This window comes from Mus caroli, unplaced genomic scaffold (genome assembly GCF_978045245.1).
Source record: "Mus caroli unplaced genomic scaffold, Mus_caroli_1 scaffold_18, whole genome shotgun sequence".
Taxonomy (NCBI): domain Eukaryota; kingdom Metazoa; phylum Chordata; class Mammalia; order Rodentia; family Muridae; genus Mus; species Mus caroli.
In genome coordinates, this window is record NW_028227273.1 from 66395694 (window position 1) to 66408556 (window position 12863).

Below are 12863 nucleotides of genomic sequence, written 5' to 3' on the forward strand. Positions count from 1 at the left end.
GTCACTGTGAGTGGTGTCAGTTACACACGACAAAGCATAGATGAACGAACAATCTGCACACTTCTCTCAGAAACCGCGGGCCGACTTGGTAAAGGAGACATGTATTTGGGTCATTCCATGTGACAACAACAAGAGTACACAGTTTGACAACAGTTATTCATACACCAAACATTCCTAAGCTCACTGGGGTCCAGGCACGGAGCCAGGCACTGCATGAACGGTGGTGAACAGTCACCGCGCTGGCCTTCATGGTCTGGAGAGCTGGCGATGGGGGCCTGCATTGGTAGGGGATCAGGGAGAGAAGCAGACAGAGATAGCTCGGGCCTTGCTAGTCCCGGACTCTCCCAAGCATTCCTCTAGGTTCTTTGGAAATCAGGGGGTCTAGCAGTCAGGATGGCGGAGTGTCTCAGGCCTGGGCACAGTGAACACCAGGTGGCACTCTGCGCCCTGGCCCCCTCTCCAGCTGTTAGCAGCCACCCACTCCCCTGGCTCCCCGGCACCGTAGCACCCAGGACGAGGCTTGCCACTCCTTGGGGCTCCCGGGGAAGCCACTTCTGCAGTGTGGGCCTGTTTGCAGCTCTTCAAGGATTGCGTGGTCTGTCCCTGCCTTCCTCTAGGCCTGCCTTGAAGGCGCCCTTCCGGGATCATCAAAGCCCACGCGAGGGGAAGTGGGCAGCGAGCTGCCAACCTCTTGAGCTGAGGAACTCTTCTTGGGGCTAGTTCAGGCCACCTGTTACACCGTGTTCAGTGGATGGGGGGGGGAGGTGAATTGCTCCCCTAGTTTGGGGGCCCTGGGGTGTTAGCGCAGGGTAAGAGCGCTCCTCCCCACAGGTCGTGAGACCTGGGCAGGTGGATTAACGTCTCTGGCCCTCAGTTTCCTTCCTTGGCATGCTATGACAGAAATGTGCAAATGAGCATGCCGCAGGGGGGCACACGCCACGTGTGTGCGCGGCTATGAGAAGCGGCCCCGCGGGTAGGGGGTTCCAGTGACGCACCGAATGGGTATGGCTCGCCCCTAAGGGTCCCTAGGCTCTGCTGTACTTTGCAGGGTGTGCGACGGGAAGCTGGGTTCCCTGACCCTCGACATGTGGGGGTGAGGAGGGATCTTCGCCGCGTCTTTGGGGTGCCGGGGTAGTGAGCTGGCGCGCACACGGGGCTGATTGGGGGGTGGGTAGGAGGGGGAGGCTTCCGGGAGCGGGCGACAACCGGGTGCGGAGGGAGCGGGAGCCGCCGGCGGGGAGGGCGTGGAGGGGTGGCGAGTCCCAGCTTCCGGAGGTGGAGGTGCGGGTGTGTGGGGGTGGACCCGGGCTCTCGCTCTTTAAAAGGCCGGCGGAAGCGTGGCGCGCTCGCCCCGCACTCGCGGCGCAAACTTGCGGGCTGGGCTCGCGCGTGCGGTGCGGCAGGGCGGTGGGCGCCGGGAGCCGTGCGGCCCCCTCGGCCCTCGGCCCGCGCTCCCGGCGCTCGCGCCCCTCCCGCGCCGCTCGGCTCCCTGTGCCAGGCTCACACGCTCCCATTTTCTCCCCGCCGCCGCCGCTGCCACCGCCGCCGCCGTCAGGTGCCCGCACCCCGGCCGGCTGCGCTCGCTCCCCAGCCCCGATCCTCGGCGCACGCAGCGCCCCGCACCGCCTCGCCCGCGCTCTCGGGCTCCGCGGCGGCGGCGGCGGCGGCAGCAGCAGCAGCACGGGCACCGTGGCGGCCGCTCCCAGCTCCAGCTTCCCGGGAGCAGCCGCCGAGCGCCACCGCTCGTTGCTCCGAGGCTCCGGCCAAAGCGGCCGCCAGCTCCTCCCCGCCGCGTCCGGGACCGCCGGCGGCTCGGCGCCCGGCTTGGTCCGCAGCGTCAGCGCCACCCGCCGCGGCCCGGGCTCCCGGCACCGCGAGCAGCTAAGAGCTGGCCGCCGCCTCCCTGCACTTCCCGGGCGCAGCCGACCCCTGGCCGCGGTGTTCACTTCGCCGATGCGCGGTGAGTTGTGGCCCGAGGGGCATGGGCGGAGGGGACGATGCCCTCCGGCCTCCGGGAGCGCGGGCTGCGGCGGGGACCCCGGCGTTTGAGGAGGTGGCCTCCGCGAGCTCTCCCTAGTTCCAGGAGGAGGGCGCAGGACCCGGGGGCAGGGGCTTCCCTCCGGGCTAGGGCCGCCCCTCCGCTGCCCCCTCAGGGACGGGGCAGTGTTGTCTGCGGGTCTGGGGGAAAGTGGGATGGGGGCTGTGACGGGGCTGCACTGATGACAGGTGGAGTTGGTCCCGATGGGGACGGTGACAGCCGCGCGTCCTCTCTGCGGAGAGGCTAGGCTATGGGGGCGCGGGGCGCGGTGTGCGCCTTTGCGCCGTGGTCCTCGGCCAGAGGGCAGCGCCAGCCCCGTGTTGAGGCTCCCTGCTCTGAGAACCGCATCCAGCCCGGGCACCACCTTCGCCACTGGCTGGAGCCGAAGCGCCTCCCGCCTGCAGCCGCCGCCGTGGTTTGCGGTGGCGCTGCAGGTCTGGGGTCTCTCCGCAGCCCCGGGACCTGAGGTCAGGCTTTCTCTGGACACTTGGGACCGAACCCTCTCTGAAACCCGGGTGAACCGAGCGTCTCTAAGGGCTCTGTGTGAGCGCGCGTGTGGCGGGGGAGGTCCCTGCTCCAGGGTCGCTTCCCCGAGCCCGCGGGCAACCGTGTCCCCTCCCCGCGCGGGGGCGGGGCCGAGGTGGAGGCCTGACTGTGCGCTGCGCCCCCGCACCCCGCACCCGGCGCTGCGTGGTTGTTTGTGCGGAGCTGGGGCAGCGGCACAGCGGCGGGGAGTCCTGAGCCCAAAGGACGAGCGCCCTCTGCCCCTAGGCCCTGAGCGACACTCTCGTTGTCAGACAATCCTTTCTGCAGGGGGTACCTGGTTTCTTCTCCTTGATCTTCTCACAATCGGCTGCCCCTGGCTAGGGAGAAAGCTGGCTTTTGGGGACACCCTCTGAACTGGCTTTCAGGGCTACGGTGCCGCAAGCCACAGTGGCAGTGTGATGCCACCCTTGCTGTGAGTCTGGCGGGAGGTGTGTGTGTGTGTGCTTACAGCCCAGCCACCCCCACCCCTTCACCCTCCACCCCCACTTACTCTGAATTCTGGATGGGACTTAGGGCAGGCAGAAAGGCCAGTACTCTGAGGGTGACCCTGCTAAGCACCTCGGCTTGCTAGAGGGTCTCTCCAGCTCAGCCTAACACCTAAGCAGCCCTGGGTAGCTGTCTTCCTGGGTAGCCACATGACAGCTCCCTACCTCTCAGGTGGCTTGGTCTTGGCCCTCTTTCCCCTGGGCTCAGTCCCCTGTGCATGGGAGGAGGTGGCAGGCCTTTGGTGAAGAGCTGAGAACTTGGGAACTTTCCTGAGCTGCTCCCAGTAAGAAGCTCAGAGCCTCCCGTGGAGGTTGTGGGAGACCATCGCAGAGAACCCTTGCAGGTCCTGGGCAGGCAGTAGTGTGCTGTGGGTGTTGGTTCTGGGTCGGAGATTGCTTCCTGGAGGAACCCCCCGCCTTGGTCAGCTTCTTGTCTTGGGTGGGATCTTTAGGACCTGTGCGCCGAGTCTCTGCTCAGCCCTGAGTTTCACGCCCGCCCTCCTGGGTGGGGGGGTGGGGGGGGATACCGTTCTCATCTGCCTTCTACCATCCCCAGAAATGATCCTTTGCCCTGGAAGCTGGCAGTGTTTAGCCTACAGGAACATTTCATGAATGGTGGTGGGTTTTCAGGCGTGTTCAGAGAGGGCTCACCCAGAACAGGCCCTGAATAGGCCGGGAGCTGAACAGCCTGCCTGGCCTCTGCTCTGGTCTTCCCCTCCTCCTGTGACCTGTGTCAGTGGCTTCTGAATGCTTCTGTTGGAAGTGTGATTTCTCGGGAGCTTCGCAGTCAGCCTGTGAGAGACTAGTTTGCTGGGCAGAAGAGCCTGGAAGGCAATGTCCCTGTCCTGAGGGCCCCACAGCTGGTGAGGAGACACGGAGCAAAACCTATGGACTCCAGAGCCTTGTAATTATAGCTGACAGACCCGTCCTCTCCCTACAAGCACGGTGCAGCAGCCCCCTAATTACCACCCACCTCAAGACATCTGCCCACCCTGCTGTCCTCCCTGCCCCGGAACCCAGCTTTCCAGTGGGCAGGTCCTGCCTGGGGACCGGGCAGCTGGGCTGTCAGCTCCTACCACCGGAAGGTTTGTGCACTTCTGCAGAAATGGCACCTCCTGCCACCTGCAGAAAGCGTGAGGGAGCCAGCAGCCAGGCCCCAGCCCTGCTCCTGGTCTGACAGAAGATCTACCAGCTGAGCAGGCCCACCCGAAGAAGAAGCAGAGGGGCTTGGTGTAGAGACAACAGCTTCCTGTTACTCTCTACAAGACCTCTCATTTCCAAGAGTGTCAGCTCTGCCCTAGTCAGTCAGGATCAGCAGAGATGCACTGAGAGGAAGCTGGAAGCTGGTTCATCCAGGGAGCATCAGGACCCGAGCTTGGGTCTAGCATCTGTGTGAGGGGGCAGTGTGCCTGTAATCCAGCACTGGGGAGGGAGAGACAGGTAGCCACAGCCAGCCTCACCTTGTGATTATCTCAACAATCAGGGAGGAGAAACAGAGGGAGACACCGGTCTACTTGTGGTCTCCATATGTGCACAAGCATGCATGTGTGTGTGCACCATACATACACACAAAGATCACACCCCCATCCCATGCACACAGCTGCATTGAGATGTGTCCCTGCTTGGGGCCCTTAGAGAGCAGACTGGCTCATTAGTCCCTGTTACCTGCTCCCTGTGCAGCAATACATCCCTCTGCCCACTCTCGCTTCTCCCTCCAGAGCCTGTGCGTCCCCTTCCCCAGCCAGCTTTGCTCCTATAGAGAAGCAACTGCCCGACTCCAAGCTGGCCTAGCCCAGAGCTTCCCCTACCTATGAGCCCCATGAGCCCCATGAGGCCCGAGAGACAGTTCTAGCGCCTCCCTGTCCTCTGGTTTCTTGGTAAAAGCAGCACACTGAGGACAGTCACCCCTTAAATGAAAGCTGCTGCCCCCCCGAAAGTATCATCTCATGAATGTCTCTGTACAGCAAGCAGCCTCAGTCTCGTGGTGGCCGTCAGGTGCTAATGTGTGTACATGCATATATTAAATGAATTGGGTAACTCGGTGCATAATGGCATTATCGGGACCCTGTTCAATTAAAGTAGATATTATCTGCAGTAATTGGGAAATGACAGCTCATAATGACAGCCTGTGCCATTTTAGGCCCAAGTGAGACAATCTAGTTAAAGCCACCTCTCTCCTGGAGAAGGCAAGGCCACGGTCATTGCCACTGTAGGACCAGGAGAGCCCAGCTGCTCCTGTGGGTTGTACCAAGGCTTTGGGGGGTGGGGAGGGGACATGGGCCAGAGGTTTGGGCTCCCTGGCTGCCTTCCACTTTCTTGAGTAAGAGAAACCAGCCCTTGTTCCTACTGGTCAGGGTAAGACTTCTAGTTAAAACAAAGCCACTGCCCTGATGCAGGGCTGTCTTCAGGTTCAAATACAGAGATGAGAGGCAGGGACTCGGCTTGAATTCTGCAGCGCCTGGCAGGCACTGTCCATCACAGATATCATGGCCACTTCTGGCCCGTGGCCTTTGTGTGGCCATCGTAGGGATGGAGTCCTGTTCTCAGCTGTGGCAGGATGCATTGGATAGGGCTAAGCACAGGGTTCAGGCAGTGCTGGGGTGGTGGTGGGGTGAGATGTTGGGTTTAGGAGGAGGAGGGCAGGACAGGGAGGGAGCAGCAGCTGAGGAGAAGCCATAGCAGACATTCCTGGGCTTGGGTCTCCTGCAGGGGACTATGGCAGTGTCTAGGGAGGTCTGGCCGTGGAATGTTGGAGGGGTAGTGTGAGCTTTGATCCCACAGAGAAGGCAGAGTTGGTGGGATGGCTGGCTGAGGGCCTGAACTTTGGTGAGGAGACTTTCTGCTGACGCAGGTGCCTGTCCTTCTGGGCCTCAGGTTTGTTTTGCCACTGAGCTCAAAGCTCCCATTTCTCTGTCTGCACAGTGGCCACGGAGTCACACTTGACCTTAGCCAGTTACCCTCTCTGGCCTTTCCCCCTCTGGACCTGCTCTCCAGACAAAGGCTAAGCGTCAACCTCAGGGCCTTTGCCCCCGTGGTCCCCTCTTGGCTTCTGCTCCGAAATGGAGCAGGGTGCGTCCTTCCTAGCTTTCTGTTTCACAGTAATGCCTCAGAGAAGCCTTCTTTCATGACCCTCTTCCCAAAGGGCTCCTCTGGGTACCTCCCCCCAGCCCCCTGCAGTGCTGCATGGCTTTTGGGCCCCCCTTCATCCTCAGGGTTAGCTGCACAGGTGTGAGTCTCTGAGGCACAGCAAGGCAGGGGACAATGTAGGATGGCAGCCATATTTGATTGAATGGTCAGGGCCAAAGGGAGTGCGTTCCGTGCCCGAGCACACACGAGGGTCTCAGGTGTTTGGTTTAAGGACCAAGTCCTTCCCTGTGGACTGCAGACACGGCTGCTGTCTGTCTGTCCTCGATCTGCCCCAGTGGAGATGCATGACTGGCTCTGGGCGGGACCTGTCTCTGCCTGTCATTGATTGAGCATGTTATTGTGTGTCCTGAACCGTGGATGAAGCTCAGGAGACATAAAGGAGCTGGTCACACGGGCCCCAAGGTGCCACCTCCTCCCCACCCCGTCAGCTTTAGCACCGTTGAGACCAATACTGTTGTGGGAACTGGAGCAGTCAGGGCAGATTTCCTGGGGGAGGAGGGGTCTCTGCAGAAGTAGAGGACAGTGGGTGCCGTGTTTCCTTCTTCCTGGTTCCCATCAATATGGAGCTGGGACGTGACTCCCTGTGCCCTCCCTACCTCCTATGCCCTTCTCTCCTCCCAAACACATTTCTCTAGTCACCCCTGAATCAGGCCTGTGCTCTGAAAGCAAGCCTGGAAGTATCGGATGTGGACTTCAGGATTTGGTGGGTTCCCAGTCTGGGAGCTTCAGCTATCTGGCTTGTGGGGTTTCCAGAGCTGGGTAGGGAGTCTGAACTCCTGCTCTTTAATAAGTCTGATCATCTGGGTGGGAAAGTTCCAGGTGCCTCGATGCCTGATGCCTCGGCTCTGCCAGGAAGGCCTGCTTGCAGCCTGAAACGCCAGGTTCCACCTTTAGAACCACTCGGTGTGTTATAGAGTCTGGTGAATGCGGTGCAGGTCCCTGGGGAGCGGCGTGGACCCCTGTGTCTCTCCCTGGCATCTGCTCTCCACATCAGGCTGAGGATGTATGGGTGGCATGCCCGGGTACAGAAGCCACAGAGGACATAGCCTGCTGTCCTGTGGGAGGCTGTATGCCTGTGGGTCTGCAGTGCTGGTCTCAGGCAGGCAGGGGTGTTGTTGGCTTTCCCACTATGGGTCAGGAGAGATTTTGAGTGACCTGCTTGCTAATTCCAGGCACTGGCCCAACCCCTTTGGTATGATACTGACTCACAGACTAATCCTTTGTTGGGCCGTGGGGTCCTGGGAGTAGTGGGGAGATGCTCAGGCATGAAGAGGGGGAGAGGCCCCTGGTTCTCTTTCCCTTTGCCTTTTAGGGTATGAGATGTGGGCCAATTGGTGTCTATACAGCTGAGGTAAAGGACAGTCCCCACTCAACCATTCACAGTCTCCTGCTTGATGAGCAGCTGGCTGGCCGGGAACACAAGGTAGCCGAGATGGCACAGGCCACTTGCTAAATGGAGGATCTGGAAGCAAGGTTAGGAGGACTGAGGATGTAGTCTGGGCTCCCAGGAATGGCTTGGTGCCCCCTGAGTACCCATATCTCTCCTGGGGCACACCCTCAGAGGATCAAGTCTAGTGGCTCCCACCTCATCCCGTGACAAAGTACAAGGCCTGTTTTCTGTGCTCAATTCTGGTGTTTGGGTTTTGTAGCTCTCTAAAGCCTTGGGTTGGCTTTAGAAGAATAGAAGTCAGCTCAATGGAAGATGGCTGGAGTTTTGGTGAATCAGGCATGGTTTTCCAGGTTTCCATGGTTGTTGCTCTGTGGTCTGGTTCCTTCTGGATTGGGCCATGCCTGGGGAGGAGCCGTTGAAGTCAGAAAGGTATGAAGAACCTGCTTGAGGGGACTTTGCGTTGCCAATGTGACAGGTTCCAGAGCCCTCCCACACCACCCTCGGGTGACGCAGGCCCCTCCCAGATTGCAGTCCGTCCCAAGTTCCCTTCACAAGCTCCTCCGTGAAGAGTACACTCTGGAACATGCCTTACGGTTGGCTTGTGAGCGATGCTACACCAGGAAGGCAACGCTGCTCTGTTCCTCTGTGCTGTCGCTGTCCACCCTGAAGCCAGTGGGCGGGATTAGGGAGGAGGACTAAGGCAGGGGCAGTGGGAGGAGCGGGAGGAGAGGAGGGAGATGTAGCCATCTGCATCTGGGGGCTCCTTCTGGGGAGAGGTGCCCCTAGTTGACCTATTTGAGTTTCCATGGCTATTTTGAAATTACAGGGGGGAGAGAGTCTGGGGCCTGGGGAATGGACTTCAAAGAGCCTCCCCCTTTTCCCTGCAGGTGGAGACTGGCATCCCCAGGGCTGCTCTCTGCCTTGTTTCAGGGTGGTTTTACTTCCTCTTGTTCCTATTACAGCATCAAAAGACAGGGATTGGGGGTGGGAGTGGGGGTAGGGCTGAAGGAGGCTTGTCCACCAAACCCTTTGGAGGAGTCAGGCCTGCCAGGGGAACCAGGGGACCTGATATGGTCAGGGACTGGGGCCCAACCCCAGGAAGGCAGGAGGGATGTGGGAAGTTTGGCATCGCAAGTGCCTTCAGGGCTCCTGATTCTGGCCCCGTTTGTGTTAGTCTTCCTTCCCTCCGTGCCTTGACAGTTCCCACATGTGGGCCGTGGGCCGAGCCCATAGGAGAAGCTGTCAGCGAACCCCTGGAAAGAGCTGCAGGCTGTGTAGGTCACTGTGACAAGCTGTTTCATGCAAGCTCCCTGTACCAGCTGGCCCTGAGGTAGCTCATGCTCTGTCAGGGTGCAAACTCCGTGTGACACCCATAGAGACAGCTGTGAACCCAGAAGGCCTGAGCAACTGCCCAGCACAGCAGTAGGGGTGAGCAGACCACAGGCCCCTGCACATGCGTGGGGTCCTGGGCTCTGTGTGTCTCTGTAGCACTTAGTGGTACAGCTGCTGCCTCTGTGGGACAGGGCTGGACACTCCATCCAATCCCAGGGCGGGGTGTCATGCTTCTCCACCGCCTCCCCACATTGTCTGAACCATTCGGTAACCCCTTAGGCAGATGTGTGGCCTGCCCACGCCCTGGCTGTACACAGGCTGTTTCAGTGATGGCTGTAGATGTGCCTCAGAGGCCAGCCTGGTGCCTAGGCTGGAGCCTTCCCCAGCTTCCGCAACTTAGTATCTGAACAAGAGACGCAGAGGAGGGCAGGGCAGGGCTCTGGGACCCCCAGGTGATCCCAATCTCTTTCCAACTGCCTGTGAACTGTCTACTGCCCAAACCAGCAATTCCCAAAGGAGTCACCCAGAAAGCGATACCAGAAAGTCTGAGGGGCAAGAGATGTCAGACCACTCAACAGAGGTAGCCTTCAGATCACCCCTAAGGCACTGGCTGTAGCTGTAGTGCTACAGGTCCCTGGGTCTTGCAGAAGGTAGTTCTTCCAGGTTCTCCATTTGCTATGTTTCTAGACCTGACACATCTTGATCTGCTGGGTGACTCTGGGAGAATTATGGAATGCCTCAGGCTACCATTTTGCCGGCAGAGCGAGGCAAAGTGGAATTCGTCACTAGAGCCTTGGCTGTTGAGGGGCTGTGGCAGATGGACCGTTTGAGGTCTGGCCTTGTAGCTCAGTGGTGGAGAGCTTGCTTAGGCTGTGCTAGACCTTGGGTTCAACCCCCAACCCCTGCAACGCTCTGACGACCCCGCGGCCAGAGAAGCCCAGAAACTGAAGCTGTAATCCGGTCTGGCATCCTTCCCTCTCCTTGGGCTTCAGTCGGAGAACTGGCAAGATGGGGAGCTATGGTTCCCAGAATCCTGCTGGGTCTTGATGGAGGCACCCCGTTTCTAGCGGGGATGTTTTCAATCTAGACTCCAGCTCCATTTCTAGTTGGGCGGGAAACTGAGGCACAGATTAGTCAAATGGCTAGCTGGCCTTCACTGGAGAAGGGGCCATGGATTCACCTCTTAGCCCAGCCCTGACTCAGCTACCAGCCATTCTCCCGCTGGCCTCCGAAGTAGAGAGAGGTGGCTGCTGGCTTCAGGGGGGGACGTTGGGTGGGGGAGGCAGAATCCCCAGGGGAAATTAGCCCAAATTAGCTGTGAGAATAAGGAGGAGTTTTGTTTTCTTCTCTACCCCTGCAGATAAATATTTAATCGCGACAACAATAACAACGACGATGGCAGTAATATGCAGAGGCTCAGGTCGCAACCTCAGCCCCACTGGGGCAGACAGGGATGGAGGGAGGCTGGAGGAGGCTGGGGCAGGAGGAAGGAGCCTGGCTCTGCCCTCTGCCTGGGCACTTGTGTGGCTGGGGTGAATACGTGGAAGTCGGGAACCAACCTCTGAATCCCAGATTCCCACTTTCCCCCACCCTTTGGAGTTACAGCTCTTGGCCTGGGCACAGCCAGAACGACATACAGCCTTATGGGGCAGGCTGCCTGCCTCCCAGGTCTTCTCTTCTGGATCCTGGGTCCCCCAGACAGCTATGCTTCTTGTTCAGAGCTATGAACTAGGAACTATCTGTAGACTCGAGGTCTGCCAGGGTCTCAGTCTCTTCGTTTCTCTCAAGAGGTTGGACTGGCAGGGTTGGTATTTTACTATAGCTTCTGAGGACGGGGGCCCGTTCCTCCTCAGCCATGCTTGCTCTCCCTAGGCATATTCTCTTGGAGACCTGGCCTCTGGGGGCAGTGGGCCCTGGCCAGCGAAGGTCTTCAAACGTGACCCAGTTTCTGCTTCCAGCTCTGCATTTCCCCAGGAGCTGGGCCGCAGAGCACTGGAAATCAAGAAGAGATTTATGGCAGCTTTGGCGATAACCTCTGAGCTCCCTCTCCCAGGCTCCCGATGAGAAATCACAACAGTTAATGTCTGCTTCAGGGCTGGGTTGATTCGCATTCTCTCTCTCTCTCTCTCTCTCTCTCTCTCTCTCTCTCTCTCTCTCTCTCTCTCTCTCTCTCTCTCTCTCTCTCCCAGGTTGGTAGGAGTGACCGAAGCTGTTTTCTCCTTGATTCTAAGATCGGCTATCAGGATAGGAGCGCGGCTCCCTTTCCACAGCCAGACACGGATATCTGGCCTTCAGGACACAGGGACAAGGATCTGAGACCTCCTGTATCTCTGGCCACTGGCTGTTGTCTGTGGTTTTGGCCTGTGTGGGCCTCTGAGCTCAACTCAAGTATCAAAGAGGAGGAGGGGAGATCTTTGGAATGGGCCACCCCATCGGCCCTCAGCAGCCATCCTGTTGCTGAAGCTGCGCTGTCCATGTACACCCAGATCATGGGACCCAGGGCCTGCTAGGGCTAGGAGTGGGGCCCGCTATTCATGGGTCTCTAAGCCTTTCCGAAATGTCTGGGAAGGGAGGCTGGGCCTGGTGGTGGGCCCGGCTGCCCCTCTGCCTACTCCTCAGCCTTTATGGCTCCTGGGTGCCTTCATCCCTAGGAAAGCCCAAGGGTCACCCTCACATGAACTCTATCCGTATTGATGGAGACATCACCCTGGGAGGCCTGTTTCCCGTCCACGGTCGCGGCTCGGAGGGCAAGGCCTGCGGCGAGTTGAAGAAGGAGAAAGGCATCCACCGACTGGAGGCCATGCTCTTTGCCCTGGACCGCATCAACAACGACCCGGACCTACTGCCCAACATCACGTTGGGCGCCCGCATTCTGGACACCTGCTCAAGGGATACCCACGCCCTGGAGCAGTCCCTGACCTTTGTGCAGGCGCTCATCGAGAAGGATGGCACGGAGGTCCGCTGCGGCAGTGGGGGCCCACCCATCATCACCAAGCCTGAACGAGTGGTGGGTGTCATCGGAGCTTCGGGGAGCTCCGTCTCGATCATGGTGGCCAACATCCTCCGCCTCTTCAAGGTTAGTGCTCTCCATGGCCCAGAGTGCCTGGTTGATGACTCTTTTCTCTCCTCATCTGACCGTGGGAGAGTGTTTGAGAATGGGGCAGCTTGGGCCTGGTATCTGATTCCGTGTTTGAAGCTGGAGCCAGGAATGAGGGTGGGCTGAGGAACGGGCCCCTTGGTGCTGACCATGGGTCTGAAGCAGAACCCGCCCGGGCTTCTCCTTCAGACGCTGCCCCTGGGGAGGGCTGGAAGTCTGTGAAAGAACATTAATGAAAGGCAGACAGACAGACAGACTGAAGACAGGCGGGTCGATGGAAGGGCAGACAGACAAAATATAGGATGGAAACCACGGTGTTACAGATTGCCAGGGAGAAAAAGCAAGACTTTTGTTTTGACATTGTTTTCAAATAATTGCAATTCCCAAGAAAGACGCGTTTTCTCCTGGTTAGTCGAGGAAGCCCCTGGTGGCCCTGGCAGCCCGCCCTCCAGTTCGGGCTGGAGGGGAGTGTCCTGGTTTTCAGATGGGGGCAGGGCTGTGGGTCAGGAGGACGAAGAGAGAAGGGGGTTCAGCTAGACTCCAGGCCTCCCTCCCACGTTTCCTCCCCTCTGCCCTCTGCTCTCCTCCTCCTCTACGTCTTCCTCCTCTCCCTCCCTAGCCCCTCCCTGCCCCCTCCACCACCTCCCTTTCTTCTCTTCCCGGGGCAAGAGCTGCTGATTTGCAATTCAATTGGAGCCAAGTGCTTGCTAAGCTGCTAAAACAACTGAAAGCTACTAGGGAGAGGGGAAGAAAAAAAAAAAACCGTTACAAGCATTTTACCAATAATTATGCAGCAGCTGCCCCCACCCCCAAGCATTCCTCTTTTGC

The 12863-nt window shown here is 59.1% G+C and overlaps 1 protein-coding gene across 1 annotated transcript in view; it reads left to right on the plus strand.

Moving 5' to 3' along the window:
* The first annotated feature begins 1723 nt into the window (after nt 1–1723).
* The window catches only part of Grm4 (glutamate metabotropic receptor 4), an 84482-nt gene continuing 73342 nt past the window's right edge, over nt 1724–12863 (plus strand). Inside the window, exons 1-2 of the mRNA XM_021186115.3 lie at nt 1724–1960; nt 11128–12014. Coding sequence (XP_021041774.1) covers nt 11496–12014 — 519 coding nt within the window. The 5' untranslated portion in view covers nt 1724–1960; nt 11128–11495. The remainder of the gene's footprint in view (nt 1961–11127; nt 12015–12863) is intronic.